Source organism: Didymosphaeria variabile (assembly GCF_027946475.1).
Source record: "Didymosphaeria variabile strain IMI 356815 chromosome Unknown scaffold_3, whole genome shotgun sequence".
NCBI lineage: Eukaryota > Fungi > Ascomycota > Dothideomycetes > Pleosporales > Didymosphaeriaceae > Didymosphaeria > Didymosphaeria variabile.
The window spans coordinates 481,105-498,591 of record NW_026611622.1 but is presented as its reverse complement, the minus strand read 5'-3'; the positions used below and the strand labels follow the sequence as shown (position 1 = coordinate 498,591).

The following is a 17,487-nucleotide window of genomic DNA, read 5'->3' as shown; positions in this document are numbered from 1 at the left end:
ACGGTTACAGTTCGTGGGTTGACTTCGTCCTGTCGAGCATCACTCGCCGTCCGGATCGAACCTTAATTCTAAATACTGACCGAATCGCCCTTGCACATGTCCTCGTACAGCTTCCGGTTTGGAACACAATAGCTTCTTTCATTGCCCTGCTTTGTCGAAGACGCTACAGTATGCATAGTGTTTTTTGTAAGCGCGTAGTTAATGAATCCGATACCATCGTATGCGGGGCCATAGGTTCTCGTTCAAGATTAGCACCAAAGAAGCTTTAGGGCAGCATTGAAGCACTGAATTGAGAAGCAAGAAACAAGAGCCTTTTTGAATGTACTACACTACATATTAGCAAAAAACACCGGACGCCTTTCATAACTCTTGTACCTCCAAGCACATGTATATCTCATCCCTCCTCCCCTCCTCCCCTCCCCTTCTCATCTTACTCCCCTTCCCCACCTTCACCTCCAGCACATCCTTCGCATCCCCCTTCCCTAACACCTCCAATATCGCCGCAAAGTTCTCCTCCGTCACAATCGTGTACTCAGGCCAGACCTTCCTATCTCTCCCGGTCTCGCTCCAGTGGACGCGCAGCTCTTGGATCTGCTCTTTGGCGCTCTCTTGCGATTTGTGCTTTGCCATGACTGAGGGGGGTCAGCGGGGAGAAAGGTTTAGCGCCAGAGAAGAACAAGTAGACAGTTCCACATGCGAGGGAAAGGGAATAACATATGGGGAATAAGGGAGAAGAGGGGACAGGGAAAAGTGGGGAAAGAGGAACGGGACGTACACTCCGCGCAATTGGGACTACTCGCGATGGTAGCAGTAAGCTGTTTATTCAGGGCCTTCATGCTGGGCTTCTCGATGTCGAGCAAGATGAGCTCGTGGCGGTTGGACGGCGGGAGCGTGAACATGATGGGGATGGAGGTGGACATATTTGCGTTATGCGAAGCTGTCGGCGGGGAATGTGCGGAGTAGGTGTGTGGCTCTGCGCGCGCGAAAGACTGGTACGTTAGAAACTTGAAGCTATCGTTGAAGATGATGCGGGAGCCGAGTTTGGACGGCGAGGAGAGGATGCTGCCGGGTGGGAGGTGCTATTATGATGGAATGTCTTCTTCATGTGCATGCGCGTGGGGATCTCCGAAGCTGCGAAAGCGACGCCGCGAAGGGAGCGTGTAACTTACGTAGTAGTGTATCGGAGTCTTGAAGCACCGGATGTGAGATTAGCAATGGAAACCTTGACGGCGCGAGGACAGCTGTGTGCGAGGCTTTATCACAGCTACGAAAGAGCTCTGCGCGTGATTCCAAGCTTGTTGCGAAACCGCGTGCGGGACATTATGTACGTCACCGTGCATGCATGTGTACCCTTGCCATCGACGGTTGGGGCTAGTCTGTGCGGGGAATGGCGGCGGGTGCCTGAGGCATCAAGATCGGGAACATTTGTAGGCTAGTCCAGCTAGCGCTGTGTCCAGTGCAAGAACGGAGGACAAACCGCTTCAATTTGTCAAGACGTCTAAGCTGAGTCTACGCAGGAGATGATGAAGGGAAATGCGGTCATTTTACGCAAGGAATTATGCCAATTGACCCTTCACTTCCTCTCTTCCAACGCGCGTTTGATGGCTTGAACTCGTTAGCTCGATGCAGCGACGAATCGGGGGAGGTTGCTTACCATTGCAGCTGTCATTCGCATCTCCAAACAACATCTTCGTGTTCTCCATGTAGAACATCGGGTTCGGCACGTCGGCGTATCCGCTCGCCATACCCCGCTTCATGATCACGACTTGCTTGCTCTTCCATGCGTGCAGGACAGGCATACCGGCGATCGCGGAACCGGGCTCGAGAGCAATCGGATTGACCGTATCGTTGGCACCGATGACAAGAGTGACATCGGTCTCATTGAAGTCGTCGTTGATCTCGTCCATCTCCAGCACGATGTCGTAAGGGACGGATGCTTCGGCGAGTAGCACATTGCATTGTCCAGGCATGCGACCTGCGACGGGATGGATCGCGAAGCGCACGTTGATGCCTTTGGAGCGCAGGTGTTTGACGAAGTCAGAGATCGCGTATTGAGCTTTGGCGACTGCCATTCCGTAACCGACGACCTTAAACGCTATCAGTCGAGATGTTTCAATAGTTGAGTTTAAGAGTGCTTACAATGATGACATTCTCCGCTTCAGCAAGTGCTTCAGCTGTTGCTTCTGCCGTGGTCTTGGTGACTTCGCCTTCAATCTTGGCTTGAGCTTGTGGCGTCGCTGCGATGCCTCCGAACAAGACATTGGTCAAGGACCGGTTCATAGCAACGCACATGATGTACGATAGGATCGAACCTGATACACCGATCAACGCACCAACAGTTGTCAAGAGCGAATTGTCCAACATGAAGCCCTCAGCCACAAGCGCAAATCCAGAGTAGGCGTTCAGGACTGTGATGACGACAGGCATATCGGCACCTCCGATAGCCGCTGTAGTTGTGTATCCTTTGATGAAACTCAAAAGTGCGTTTCCACAAAGACAAGCTGCGCCAATCAGTGGTGCGCCAGGCGCATATGTCAAGAAGGCTCCCATTGTCGCCATATTCGCTCCTAGCAGGGAGGAGTTGATCAGGTGGCGTCCAGGTAGGACCAGAGGTTTAGATGACATCTTCGCGGCCAGCTTGAGGAAGGCCACGATACTTCCGGTAAATGTAACACCACCGATGAGCACACCGAGGTAGGCGCTAACTAGATGCAGGGTTGAGATATCGCCCGAGTGGCCAAGAACACTGCCGATACTGGTCAAAACCGCAGCGAGACCGACAACTGAGTGCAGTGCGGCAACAGTCTGCGGAAGGGAAGTCGGAGTAATCCTCCTACCGATGACCATACCGGCAATGGTTCCAACAGTAGCGAGACCAGCGAACTGTGTAAGAACATCGGGCGTAAAGCCAACGGCAAGCAGCGAAGCCAGAAGTCCAGAGAACACACCCAGGATACCGAAGAGGTTGCCTCGACGTGCCGTAACCTGGGAGGCGAGACCAGACAGAGATGCAACACAAAGGATACTGCTGACAAGGTAGCCTGCTTGCACTAAACCTGCCATGCCGGTGCTAGCAGCAGCGATGTAGCCTCCACCGAAAAGAACAGCTGGAATCGCGTATAGCAAAGGGAACTCAGCCGGGTCAGTTGGGCGTCTGAACATGTCGAGCATGCGCTTTGTGAGTACAAAACCACCGGAGATATTGACGAAGGCCAAGAGGACCGACACGGCACCAAGAGTCTGAGGAATAGTTTCGGGAAGGAGCCCGCCTCCCATGACGAACAAGCCACCAATTCCAACCATGCCAGATATGGCGTTGGTCACGGACATCAAGGGCGAGTGTAGTGCTGGCGCAACACCCCAAACGACTCTATAGCCGATCAAGCTCGCCAAGGCGAACGTGAAAGCGTTAGACATAAACAGAGGGCTGTTGGGGATTAGTCCAGTCGTACACTACTTTCCAAATGCACTTACCCAGTGAATTTTCCAAGTGCTACAGCCGTGGTCATTGCGGCTGACACAGCGGCAACTTCGCGGGTTTGGCTTTGCCATGGCGTAAGCGCGACTACATTTGCCACTTGGTCCGCGGGAGATGGTGCCTTTACAGCTGGTGCAGGTGGTGGCGCAGGTCGAGGAGCAGGAGGAAGAATCTTGCCGTTGTACGATACAATAGCGCCTCGGGTGACCTCGTCTTTCAGATCGACGTCATAGTACTTCTCCTTCTTGTTCTCCGGCACAAGGGAAAGCAAGAATTTGGTGATGTTGTTCGAGTAGAGTGTGGACGATTGGGTCGGTAGTCGCGATGGCAGATCAGTGTAGCCTGCAAAGCATGTCAGGAATTGCTTCAGCGTATTCATAATTTCACGAACCAATGACGGTCACGCCTTGGTACTTGGCTAGCTTTCCGGGGACAGTGGCTTCGCAGTTACCGCCAGCTTCAGCGGCCAGATCGACAACCACAGATCCAGGCTTCATCGCACCAAGCATCGCTTTCGTGATGAGCGTTGGGGCACGCTTCCCAGGAATCAAAGCTGTGGTAATAACAATATCGACCTCACGGCACTGCTCGTGAAAGAGCTTCATTTCGGCTTCGATAAATTCCTTGGACATCTCTTTGGCATATCCGCCAGCACCAGATCCATCTTCTTCCAGTTCAACCTCGATGAACTCAGCGCCTAGAGACTGCACCTGCTCGCGTGCTGCGGAACGAGTATCAAACCCGCGGACGATAGCACCCATGCGGCGCGCCTAGGAATTGGTTATCATCTAAATCTCATAGGCGGGGAAAGGAACGGGGAAAGACTCAGTGGTCTATACTTGGGACTGAGCAGCCCTGGAATTGAAATAGAACATACTGTGGCAATGGCACTCAAACCTGCCACACCGGCACCTATGACAAGGACCTTGCAAGGCGGAATCTGATCAAATTAGCTTTTTCATCTTGTTAATAATATGTTTGACGCACCTTTCCGGCCGCTGTAACCTGACCGGTGAGGAAACGTCCGAACTGGTTTGAGGCCTCTAAAACGGCCTTGTAGCCAGCAATGTTCGCCATGGAACTTCACACATGTTAGCAGATATATCGAGCGTATGCAACACTGTTGCTGACGAATGCGCTTACCTCAACGCATCAAATACCTGGGCTCTAGAAATACGAGGAATCATGTCCATGGCAAATGCAGTAGCTTTTCGGGAAGCAATTTTCTCGACAACGGGTCTATTCTGGTTTGGATAGATGAATGAAATGACAGTGGCGCCCTCGCGGATAGCGTCGACTTCACTATCAGGGCCATCGATGCTAAGGGCGCGAACCTTGAGGAGGATATCGCTGTCGGAAAAGACGTTCCTTCTATCGACTGTCTCGGCACCGGCTTGTTCGTATGCTTCGTCTGTGAATTGAGCCTCTTCACCGGCTCCTCGCTCGATCAAAATACGCGAAAAGCCTTTCTTTAGGAGAAGCTTCACATTAGCAGGGGTGATGGCTACACGACGCTCGCCAGGATAGCTCTCCTTTGGTATGCCGATGGTCAGGGTCTCGTAGGGCCCAGCAGTGAAAGGCGGGGATGTAGGTGTCTCCTCGTCATGCGGTTCCGACGCCAGGGATGCATAGCGGGCGACAGCAGTGGATGCAAACTCGGGAACATGCTTCTGCAGGGACAACGGGCGCGGACGTGCTAAGCTGACACGGGATTCCTGCGGCTGGACGCGCTTAGTGGTGAATTCCTGACGCACAATTGGCGTTGGACGAAAGACGACGGGCGGCGACAAGAGCCTCACGCTCGCTCCCGAACGGCCGGCGATGCGGCAGCCGACGAGGCAGGCGGAGGTATTCATGCTGGAGGGGGGTGGGTCACGCAGGTAGGCGAGCTGGTGGAGAGCTCCAGGACCCGCATCTGCTACACTAAACAGCGAACGCGTCGTTCGCGATAGTGATAGCACAAAGCGCGAATGTTGGGTTAGGTGGCTTGATTGCGAAGGCCAGGTACATAAGATGGGTACCTTTCGGCCGCGCTCCTCCACGCGTCACGCGAGACTGCTGCGGTCGTGTTTTGCCGTGTCGCTTGAGTTGGCAGCATTGTGGGGTGCGGGGAAAGCGGGAACACGGAGCTGCTTGTGGAGCGTGCTCTTATTGTCGCCTGCACATCGGTCGTGGCCCTTCTTCTGCCCGGGAATGCTATGGCAGCGAAGGGCTTGCGCCTGTCCGATGCACGAAAGAGCCTCCATCCCGCGCCGGGAGAATGATACGATCCATGAGACGACTTGCGAGGGTCGCGACTTCCTCACCACCATGAGGTGGTCGCGCCTTCCTGTTGCTCAAACGACCTGCAACGAGCGGGGTAGTCTTTACCTGCCGGATTGGGCACAGGGTGGGTTGTTCAAGGTCCGTCGCATGACATGAGGCGATCGGTGAATTGGAGCAGCCTCATGGCGAACGAAACAACGGTCTAACGACCACTGTTGCTCCAACATCATCAACGATGCATCGGAAGGCTGTCGTGCCACAGCGGAAATGCCACAGGACGGTCGCTTTGCTGTGGTTCCCCGCCGTTCGCTCGGCTGTGGCGGCTGCTCTGTGTGCGCGCATGGCTTCACTTCGTTCAGACAGGAGACATGGTGTCTCGGCGAACTTTCAAAGAAAAGCAACGTCGTCTGAGAATCACAGAGGCATGTACAGCTTTACATATGCAGTCTTGCGGGAAGGAATACCGTCATTTGTACGACTCGAAGGTAAACGACTCTTCGAGTTAGCCGCTCGCCTAGTTGAGACAGACAAGCGTCTCATCGTTCTTATTACCATCTCGGGAGCAACTCCACACTGGCGGCACGCCAAGCAGCTCTATCCTTCGCGTTGTCGTGCGTTGATGTCCGAGGCTAGCAACACCAAACATGATTGAACTATTGTGTTGATCGTACACTTAACCCCCGGCGAAATCTGCCCGACACCCACAATTTGAGCCAAGTATACCGTACGAGAGAAGGATCTTCCTGTCTTGACTCAGCCTTCCGTCGATTTCGTTCTTCATTGGATTCATGCATGTCCCATAATGTCCGCCTTCTCCGCGTTCCATTCAAGTCTATCATTTCCCATTCGGCAGTCATTGCAAGTCTTCCAGATTTCGACAATTAGCGACCACGGAGATTCCAAGTCTGTGTCTACTTTGATTATTGCCAAAACTGACAGCGGCTAGATCTCGCCGTCCACGCAGAAAGCGGTGCTCTTTCCAATTTCTAGCGTCGATCATCGAGCAACAATAAGCCTTGTCTAGCATTTACCAGCGATAAGCTATAGTCTTGAAATCATGGTCGGAGCTCTTGGTTCACGCCGCAGTGACATTCCGCCAAGACTCGATGCCAAGGATCGATCGTGGTAGAGCTTGGGCTTATTCGATGTAAGAAGGTATTCCAGACATCAACTCGGTCGATACGTAACAAATTTCTACACTCGCATTTATTCATGTTAAGCTCAATCTTCCTTCATCCCACTGGCTCATAAGTATTGTACGAATTAATACCAGCTGTTGATAAGTGCACAGACGAAGACAAGAATACCTGCTATTCGATCGCTGAGGCTTCGGAGACTGATCGTCAAATGTTTGGCTTAACTTACATTGAGCATCAAGGCTCTCTAAGCAGTCAATTCATATATGCATGCTCCACCCCCACGTGGCCGCCACCGTGCTCCGTACCTTAGGAAACTGAATGGGGCACAAAGTGCGCTAATCGGAGGCTGTGTAGCGGATCAGACGGCGTCACATTCACCAGCCTAAAATGCTTGGCCAGTCAACCAAGCATATGTATCGAGCTAATGATATGGGAGCATCAGAATTGCATTCGTCCACTAAAGAAGGAACATGTCGACGTCAGAAATTACTCGGGGTAGCACGGCGCACACCCGCCGTCACGCCTTTGCACTGAGCCACACACAATGACGAGCGACGTTTCACGGGGTAATTTCACTTCACTCGTGCCTTCCGTTTGTCACCCCGGCGATAGAGCGGGAGGGCACTCGCGAAAAGCAAAACCCCTCCGCTTTCACGCTTCAGCATGATTTCATTGACTCTCCTTTACCACCTATGAGTCCACGAGGCTTTCGACTATCTACGGATTGATGGTGCGCTGCAACCTTCGCATGCTAATTCCTTGCGGTATGGTAGCACAGCCAGCAATCTCTCATATCCTCCAGCGGCAGGTACATCGTGGACGGCTTCTGAGTTTCCTCTGCAGCTTTGTCTTGATAGCTATCGCCATCAGCACCTACCACTTCTGGAGCCAGACTCCATTACCCAAAAAGATTGTCCTTACACTCGGTACACCGCGTCACCACCCCATCGACGACCTGATTGCGAACGCTACAGCTGCCTTCAGTACGTTGCTATCGAAACAAGCAACGACCCTGACCAAGACCGCCGACGCGTACCGCAAGCAAAGAGGATGCCACCCTCCACCCGGCTTCGACGCATGGTACGCATTCGCGATTGCCCACAATGTGATCATCGTAGAAGACTTCTTCGATCAGATTTACGATGACTTGAGTCCTTTCTGGGGCGTGCCTGCAAAACAGATACGCCAGCAAGCCAGACAGCTACCCAATCGTGTCGTCGTCCGTAACAAGAAGGTCCAAACCCGCAAAGGTGATCGCAAGAGGCTGGATCAATGGATCGACATGGTAGAGAACATTCAACATCTGCTGCCAGATTTGGATCTCCCGCTGAACATGTTGGACGAGCCGCGGGTTGCAGTGCCTTGGGAAAACATCTCGGATTATACCAGGATCGGTTTAGGAAAGCGCCAGCTGCATCCCGCGCATCAAGTCGTACAACGATTTACTTCTCTTGATATCGACGGCGAGACGATTGAATTCGACGAACCCACCTTCTCTGACCAGAGCACGTACTGGGATTCGGTTCGCGCAGGGTGTGCTCCTGATGCGCCTTCACGAAACGTTTCCGCGCCGAACAACTTGTCAGTCCCTCTTATCTTCTGTGCAGAGGACGAGAATTGCGCGCTCAGCAGCTCACCTGCCTTCACCTACGAGGGATTTGTCTCGAGTTGGACACGAGCGAAAGACCCCTGTCTGCAACCAGACCTCTTGTCCTCACACGGCGCTTTGATCGACCCACTGAGCCAGTCCACGAGTCAGAACTTGTTGCCCATGTTCGGCTCCGGCAAGCTTTCAATGGTACGGATCTCACATACCAAAAATGGCTCTTTCACGTTACTGTATACCTGACTGACTCTGCGTACAGAACAACGACATCCTTCTCCCCGCCTTCGCCTACTGGCAATCCACATCTGACTACGCGACCGGCAACTCCCACGGTCCGACCTGGGACAAGAAGATCACCAGCGTAATGTGGCGCGGAATATCCTCAGGCGGCCGCAACACGCCCGAAAACTGGACGCGCTTCCACCGCCACCGCTTCGTCACCCTCATGAACGCATCAGTAATCTACTCGCTCGACCCTCTGCTCACCACGCACCTGCCCCCGTACTCGGCTAGCTTTTCTGGCGCGGCAAACGACTTCGAGCTGGGACGCTGGGTCGAGGCTATCTCCGACGTGGCATTCACTAAGCTGCAATGTACAATAGGGGATGACAACAAGGATGGAGATGAGTGCACGCACTTGACGCCCTACTTTGCAACCCAAAAGGAGGTCCCCATGAAGAAGCAATTCTTAGCCAAATACCTCCCCGACATCGACGGACACGGCTTCTCAGGGCGCTACCTCGCGTTTCTGCGCTCAACGTCCGTGCCCATCAAAGCGACAGTCTTTTCGGAATGGCACGACGCTCGTCTCGTACCTTGGTACCACTTCGTCCCGATGCAGAACTCGTTTGTAGACTTGTATGGCATACTGGAGTACTTTGTTGGGCGAATGGGGAAGGGCGGTGGACGGGACGGAGATGGGGCTGTGGTGTTGGAGGGCGGGCATGACTGGCAGGCGAGGAGGATTGCGGTGCAGGGGAAGGAGTGGGCGGAGAAGGTGCTCAGGAAGGAGGATATGCTGGTGTACTTACTCCGGCTGCTGTTGGAGTATAGGCGGGTTTGTGAAGATGGGCGCGATCTTATGGGGTGGGTTGGGGACCTGGTGGAGGAGAGGTAGCTTGGGCTGGGTCGGCACAGCCCACAGGTGAATACTAGCAGTCTCCGAGGTATGTCTGGAGCAAGGTAACCCTATCACAGCGCTTGATGTCCGTCACAAACCCAATCCAAGCGTATATACAATTGCAATGTGTTCGAGCATCAACCTATTCCATACCCTCAATAGTCTCATTCCCACTCCCACTCATATACATTCCCAACCTCGGGTTCTATCTCCTCCCCCGCTCTCCCACGATCAATCAACGATGTCTCAACCCCACATTCCCCCTGTATAACTCCTCGCCATATTCTCCTCCGCTTTCTTCTTCGGTAGCATAGTAATCTGGTCCTGCGGCGGAGTACAAGCCCTCCACGACGCTGGCTCATCTCAGCGAAGCAGCATGCATGCTATCAGCTCCAAAGTGCAACGGGCAATGAATCCTCTGCCTGCGGCGTGTCATGCGTTTTTGGCACATTCGCTTGATAAGTCTTTCCAGGTGGTTGGAAGAGATGCAAGAAAGGATGGCGATGATGTGAAGGTACTGCATTCCAGAGACGTCTGTACGTGTTCAGTGCTGCAGCGCTGCAGTCCCCACGTTCCGCGGACGCTGGTGTGTATGAGGAGGACGTACGGAATATATTGAGCGGCGGAACTGGCATCAAAGAATTGCTTCGCTCTCTCTGCTCATGTGCTCTGTGGAATTTCGGCATGATACGCCTGAGTCGTCCTTTGGTAAACCTAACACCAGTACTTGAATCAGGAGCTCACCAGGACTGAGGGGCTGCACTGCGTACGCTCTTGTTTGTCGTCCCAGGCAGGAGTAAGATGAGGCCGTTGTTGTGTGAACCAGATGGTCATCACACAGCCCGAGCCTACGTCTAGTATTTGATCGTTAGAGTCGTGACGTGCTTGGAGGCTGCGTGTTAGGAGGTCCTCTTTTCCGAGCTGCATTTGTATCTGCGAGTATAGCGGGTTGTCTGCGATGCGGCAGAGGCGCCTGCACGTTAGGCAGAGCGCGGCAAGAGTACGTGTGCGATTAGAGCCAGAGATGCTGAAGATGATTTCGGCGAGGAGTTCATCGGGGAGGTCAAGTAGTTGAGTGCTTGTGGACGTCATCCTTGGGTATGTTTTGAATGTGTTCAGTGTGAGGTAATATTAGAAAAGGAAGGAACGAGCGGCGGGGTCATGCTTCTCTACTCGTATTGTACCTATCTTTCGTGGAACACGACACTCGACAAGGCTTAGGAACTCGCACACTGCTTCTGCACTCAAGCGCTTACCATGCATTTCTGCACGAACTGCATTCCGCGTTTGGACCCCACCGGTTCCTCGAATAGTTCCGTCGGCCAACAGCCAAGCCAATCGTGGCGCAGCCCGTGGCCCGCCTCAGGCCTTACGGCCAACAACACAAGGCGGAGTCGTTTCATGTTGGCCCTATAATTGCAGCCTGCCCTGCGTCGCTCGTGCCTTTCACTGCTATCGCTGCTGATGTTTCCTCAAACGATGGGGGTACGTGTCCCGCCGAAGGTCCCCGGCGTTGGGCGCCATGTCAAAACCATAGCCAGCGTGGTCATACTTCTGTGCAGTTTTTATATTGGATTCACAAGTATACATAAAGGTTGGCTTGGGGCTGTGAACTTAATACCATACGTTATCGTATTCGGGTGGGGGTTTTGGCGGGAAGTGAAAGAGGAAGTGAGAAAGAAACGGTTCGATGCTCACCTCAACGCTGAGCAACTGACTTCGATCCTTGACCTGCGCCGCGTCGTGGAAGATGTCGAAGCGCATACGGAACGGAAGCGCACCTGGAAAAATTACTCGACGCGACAGTACTGGAGGCTGTCCAAGCTACCGTCCAAGCCATCGCTGGCTGAGATCGAGACGGCGTTCAAAGAAAGCGAAGAAGCCGTTGGACCTTACGATATCAATGTGCCTGCGGCGTTCATCAACCTGCTCGAGGCATCTCGCTCGCAGAAGGACCTGGATTTGGAACGAATGATGATGGAGAAATATATCCACTTCTTCGAGCACATGATGGGAAACGACAACGAGATCTTGATCCCAGGCTTAGCACGAGCCGGACAATTGCACTTCGCGGCGGGAGAGTACGAGAGAAGCGCAGAAGAATTGACTCGGGCAGTGGAGCTGCAAAACCAACACCAACGCAAAGATCCAAACTGTCGTGCTCTGATGGAACGCTCTTACTTCATGTGTATCAGAAAGACGCGCGCGATGGCTTACTTCACGGCTAAGGACTATGAAGCTGCTGAGCCTCTTTGTGTCGAGCTGCTGACTGAAGCGGAGCAAGAGGAGGGCATGCTAAACACCGAACCATGGGGCACACAGATGGTAAGAGGCATGCTGATAGGCGTATACGTCAAACGGGGCTGGAAAGCGTTGGCCGTCCCAGAAGATGTAACCTCTGCCAACGTCGTTCTCCGCTATCTGCGCGATGCGCTCATACTCGTCGCAGTACATCCGTCTTTCTACGCGCACAACCTCAAGCAAGTAGGAAGCCTCTTTATTCGAGCCGGCAGAATCGCCGACGGCAACATGACCTTTAGATTGGCAAACACTGTCCACGAAGCCGGCAAGCGATCGGGAGTACAACAGCGCAACTGTCTATGCTCAATTGGAGAAGTCGAGAAGCACGAGTTCAAGAGATGCGACGCTTGCTCCAATACAATCGGTCTCGGCGACAGGTGGTTCTTTTGCCGGACTTGCGCGGATGTCGATCTCTGCGCGGAATGCTATGTCTGGTTCGGAAAGGGCAAAGACGATGAGTGGATAGATGTGGGGAAGTTTCCTAGAAAGTGTTGGGAGCATGAGTTCTATGAGGTTAGGGAAGATGAAAAGGCGGAGGGAGTGAAGGTGGAGCAGTGGATGGCGGAGATGATTCAGGTCCTCAGTCTTGAGTTGAAGGATGCTGGACGTGGGAGTGGAGCTTCTGTACGACAGTTACAAAATGTGGATGCTCAATGCTAGGAAGCAAAGCCGCTGATATTTCATGAAGACGTAAGTCGATGTCCGTTCGTCCTGTATATACTACTAGCGACCATATGCCCACGAACCGTCTCACCGAAGTCCTTTGCCTCTCCGCAGCTGTAATCTCTCGCCGCTCTTCCGCCCGCGCCGTGATCGCGCCAATATACCCTCCCATTGGTGTATCGCGGCTTGGTAGTGATGTTCCGTGCGAGCTCAGACTTGTATACCATCTTGTTTGCGCCAGTGAAGGCGCGTACGAGTGTGCTCTTTCCGTGAGCTACGTGACCGATGACGCCGATGACGCCGACGACGAACGTTGCGGGCTGCTGCATTCAGAGTGCGAAGTAGAGGGGAGTCGAGAATTGGGGCTGTGATGACATGCCTTCGAGGTGTTGTTGAAAGTGCGGCGGCGTGTGAAAGAAACGGCTTTTCGGATTCAAGGTTAGGTCTGGACTGCGCGTTGGCGATCGACTCGGGCTCGATTGAAACTTTGGACAAGGGCGTATGTCTTGCGGTATACTCGGTGGATAACATGCGCTCCTTCCTGATAAAACTGAGCAAACCGTACGCTTCTCTTCCTAAGATCTTCTTCGACGATCGAGCATCGCCCGAACCGTCAACGAAAAAAAATGGTCAAGCCTTATAAAGGTGTGTGGTAGTAAAAAAATTCTTCGATGAGGGAGACAAGCCCGTTCGAAAGCGCCCTTTCGGACTGAACGTAGTTTCCGCTCGGTGGCTCAGCGTACCTTCTGAAAACCTGATCGGTACTTCGCTTGTTCGCGATCCTTCAAGGTCAAGACCTTGGATGTGGCAACCCATTCGACATAAAAAACTCTGTGGTAAGATCGACGCCGCAGGCGCATCTGCGAACCGCACAGATGACTCTAGGTAAAGGACTCCAAGGCCAAGCTCAGAAGATCCAGTACCGATAACCCGCCTACCTCAGCGCTGCCGCCGTGAAGGCGCTGAGGTAGCTTCAAGGAGTTGGCCATACCAACAGACCCCCTTGGAATGGGTAGACGAGACTCTCGAGTCGCCCCGCAGGCTGGTCTGATGCACTGTATCTTTTATAGAGGGCGCGCGTTCGTGAAACTGATGAATCATCGGACAGACCTTGAGGAACCTGCACTGCAAGCAAGTTGCAGTCATCAAAGCGCTTCGATATGCGTTTGGGTAACAGCTCCCGGGCAAGCTGTTTGCAGGCGTGCCAGTCGATCAAGACACATGACGAACCTGCCCTGAACAGCCCGGCGCTGAACAGGTTCCAAGAGCGTGGTCACGGGAAGCTCTTGGGGAGTCGAAAGAGGTCAGTCTTTCGAGAAGTGCCAATTGAGGTGAACCAATTAAGGTGAGTACCAGCAACCAAACACAACGCCCGTGGAGAAAGGGAAAGAGAAGCGCGACGGCCGTGGTTTTTATAGAAGGCAGCGACGACGCTAGCGCGTGAGTCAGCAATTGCCAAGGCGCAAAAACGCGCTCGCGGTGGAGGTGAAAGGTGGAAGTGAAAGGTGGAAGTGAAGGCGAACGCGCGACGCGTCGTGGTTCACCGCGGATTCGAGCGTAGTACAGCAACAAACGCAATCTAGTCCTGCAAACATCCCTAATCACTTGCAACACCGATAAAACGACCAAATGATATTCAATGCATGCAGGTGTGGTCGTTCCCTGGTTAAGTCGATGACCTCAACATCTTCAGCATTGACGGCTTGTCGTTTCGACGCTTGCCCAACTTGTGCAGTACTCGAGCCCTGATTTTGTGTCCTGCGGATGATTGAGATGCTGTAGCCTTTCCTGATGGCTGCAGATGTCCAAGTGCGACTTGCTGGTCCGGTTAAGGTCCTGAGCGTCGCGAAGCGGAAGCCAGCAATTCTTCTAAGTAGTCTTGTCGAATTGTAAGTAGAGCCTGCCAAATTAGAGTCCTTATCCGTAATATGAATACCTTCGAGTGCTTCTAGTGTGTCACCGTCGCCTCGTTGTGCCTGGTAGCATGTTCATGTACCTGCTTGTCTGGTACTTGGTCGTCTAGAGAATCCATCCACTAGATTTTGTCCCTGTATCTATCAATCTTGACATTCTGTGCGGTTGTCAGGACTGTATTGTCGTATACGCCAGTCAATAACCAGTCGTTCTCAAGTTCGTACTCGATCGCATGAAAACACTCTTCGTCACACATCTTCGGGCACCATGTCTGTTACAACCAAATCGGACGACAACGAATGGTCCACGGAGTCAATTGAACGAAAATCTAAATGGATTGTTGCGCTATATGACGGCGATCCTTCCCTCAAGAGTTGGAGCAATGGCACCATTTACTGTAAGTTTCTGCGAAACACGGCTCCTAGCATCATCTCCAGCAGCATGTTGCAGTGGTGCCTGAAACGGCAATGCTGTCAATCGACTGAAAGCCTCCAGCACTATTTTGTAGATTCGATCTCCTTCTTCAGGACCAACCACTACCTCAACGTCATCGGACACCAGGGAGGTGTACCCGTCTTTGCCACGCACCATGTAGTCCCGACTTGCCAATAGATAAGTCCTTTCCAGGTCCATCGGTAGACCTCCAATGCATGCAGACTTCACGCGTTGAAAAGGCGGCATGGATGGGTCGAAATCAAACGTAATGCCAGAAACTTGGGGAAAGCGGCCTTCCAATGCGGGATATAGACTGACTGAGTTCTCAAGAGCCAGCCATATAGCTTGTCCAGTCACGCGGACTACGACTGTTGGATCTTCGAACGGAAGGCTGCAAAGATTAAATCAGCAGATTTACTTTGAAATGAGACCTGACATTGAGATGACTCACCAGTTACGAATATCCCTCATGGTAATCACACCAGCAGGGTACACTTGATCCCCACGAATAGTACCAGAGCTAATGATGCAACAGTCAGCGCCATAGGCTTGACGCATAGCGTCGGCGATGAAGTTTCCCCAATTGCTCTCCATTCGACGCACAGTTGTGAAGCGTGCATCCAAATCCACTACCGTAGTACCAACCGGTTGCTCTAGCTGTGCACGCAGAGTTGAGGACACGGTTTCAACCCATGCCTTCATCTCAGGATCTTCAGGTACATCGGCCGTAATGTCTTCCTTTACAACATCGATCTCCCAGATTTTGCCCCTTGCTGCGCTTGGGGTACCTCTTCGTGCTTCAATGTAGCTAAGATTCTTGAAATCGGTGCCGCTCCGCACTATGCGTACACCGTTCACAAGGGAATCACGATAGAAGTGGTCATGCCCAGCCAGGATCAAATCAATCAGGCCGCCACACTCTTGCGCTAGTCGGACATCGTTAGGCTCTCGTTGATGTGTGAGCGCAATGATGAAGTCTGCCCCTTGATCTCGTAGCAATGGCACAAGTTCTCGAGCCGTTGCAGAGGCGGAGCGATAGATGAGGTTCGGTGGCAGCACATTGATGGTTGCCAACCATTCCTGTTCAACGAGTCCGATCAGACCGATCCTGATACCGTTCATCTCGACTATGGCTGTTTTACTGCAGCGCCCTAGAGGCACTTCTTCTCCGAGCGCAGGGTCCAGAACGTTTGCGCAGAGCCAAGGGAAATTACACTTCTCCGCGAGCTTTTGAAAATGCGGAACTCCGAAGTCCAGCTCATGGTTCTAGAGATATGTTAGCTCTTTGATCGGGGCTTTCTCGGTCGTGGGATGCGGGGTCTTACACCAAGACATGCGAAATTGACGCCAACGTCATTAAGTGCTTCGATCATATGTTCGCCTGCTTGCTTTAGTCCTGATGTTTGTGCGACATATGACTACGCACCCTTGGTAAAGATACTCTCGAGGCTAGGGTTAAGCGCATCACCCGAGAACAGTGTCAACATGGGCGAATACCCTTCATATTTCGCACGATAATTCCGCAAAACCGTTTGAAACCGAGAGATGCCTCCAACTGGCTCTCGAGTGTCTGGTTGGATGTTATATACATCGTTGAAATGTATAATTCTGAACGCAGGCAATTGATGGGGAGCTGGAGGGGCAACGCTCCTTGAGAGAAGTCTTCCGGGCATCGTGAATTGCGCTTTTCAGTCTTGTGGCACTTCAAAGAGAGTCAGTTTAAGTCAATATAAATGAATAAAAGATAGATGCAGTTGCTGGTTTTCGTTGCTGGGAACATATATTTAAACTATCCCTAGAACCTTGGAGCATTGGTTCTAGCCGGGCCTTCCAACGCCAACTGTATGTTCCTGTTGATGGCGCTGCATACAGTCGCAGCAAATTCGTGATACTGCGCGGGCACAGAAGTTCAGGTGTTCCACGCTGACATTGATGGTCTGGGTTTGTTGTGTAACAGTAAGTCTTACCGTCGTTTACGCCGATCTACGTGCGACACCGAACTCGCAAAAGTCGCGCTGTCTGCCGACAAAATACCCAATTGAGTAAATGAATTGGGTGCAACAGGCTGACAAACTTTTTCCGTCCGGGGTTGTCGCCCCTAGCGTGAGGTGGCGCCGTTAATCGTTCGCCATCAACTCAGCCGTCAGCATGATGATCTGCATGCAGTGCGTCTGAAAGAAGAAAGGCAACCCTTACCGAATGCACGGGGACTGGGTATATGTGTATCCTATGCGGCGGTAGGGCTCCGCATTACCGAGGATGGGATCCTCTGAGTGATCTAAGCGCATGGCCAGAACCTGTTCATACACAACGATCCGAGCTTTGACTCCCATCAGACTTACCGTGCACCGTCCCGCATGACCATTTTAGCAATTTGACTTCACAGCAGCAGTCTCGACTCGTTCATGCAAGCCTCTCGCGGCGACTCCGATTCCTTTGACCGCCGATCTTAGCTCTACATGTTCCCAAGGTCGACCTCTATACATCCTGATGCCATGGCCAGACCATCTTCCCGAGGGGAACTAACACCGAGATGGAAGTTTCCCCTTGCATTCGGACGGCTGTA

At 52.7% G+C, this 17,487-nt stretch overlaps 4 protein-coding genes across 4 annotated transcripts; 2 read left to right on the top strand and 2 right to left on the bottom strand.

The window, feature by feature from the left end:
• Nucleotides 1–1,573: 1,573 nt before the first annotated feature.
• On the bottom strand, nucleotides 1,574–5,334 carry N0V89_003508 (uncharacterized protein; the record flags this gene model as incomplete). Its single annotated transcript, XM_056212310.1, has 8 exons — nucleotides 1,574–1,605; nucleotides 1,655–2,087; nucleotides 2,140–3,427; nucleotides 3,475–3,820; nucleotides 3,870–4,248; nucleotides 4,356–4,418; nucleotides 4,466–4,559; nucleotides 4,622–5,334. 8 exons carry the CDS (start codon nucleotides 5,332–5,334, stop codon nucleotides 1,574–1,576), a joined length of 3,348 nt encoding a protein of 1,115 aa, XP_056072618.1.
• A 2,314-nt stretch (nucleotides 5,335–7,648) lies between these two features.
• N0V89_003507 (uncharacterized protein) lies at nucleotides 7,649–9,605 on the top strand (the record flags this gene model as incomplete). The annotated part of the gene is made up of 2 exons (XM_056212309.1): nucleotides 7,649–8,680; nucleotides 8,748–9,605. 2 exons carry the CDS (start codon nucleotides 7,649–7,651, stop codon nucleotides 9,603–9,605), a joined length of 1,890 nt encoding a protein of 629 aa, XP_056072617.1.
• A 1,482-nt stretch (nucleotides 9,606–11,087) lies between these two features.
• N0V89_003506 (uncharacterized protein) lies at nucleotides 11,088–12,569 on the top strand (the record flags this gene model as incomplete). Its single annotated transcript, XM_056212308.1, has 1 exon — nucleotides 11,088–12,569. The coding sequence occupies one exon, from the start codon at nucleotides 11,088–11,090 to the stop codon at nucleotides 12,567–12,569; it is 1,482 nt and encodes a 493-aa protein (XP_056072616.1).
• A 2,262-nt stretch (nucleotides 12,570–14,831) lies between these two features.
• Nucleotides 14,832–16,294, bottom strand: N0V89_003505 (uncharacterized protein; the record flags this gene model as incomplete). Its single annotated transcript, XM_056212307.1, has 3 exons — nucleotides 14,832–15,312; nucleotides 15,373–16,187; nucleotides 16,247–16,294. The coding sequence occupies 3 exons, from the start codon at nucleotides 16,292–16,294 to the stop codon at nucleotides 14,832–14,834; spliced, it is 1,344 nt and encodes a 447-aa protein (XP_056072615.1).
• Between the last annotated feature and the right edge of the window lie 1,193 nt (nucleotides 16,295–17,487).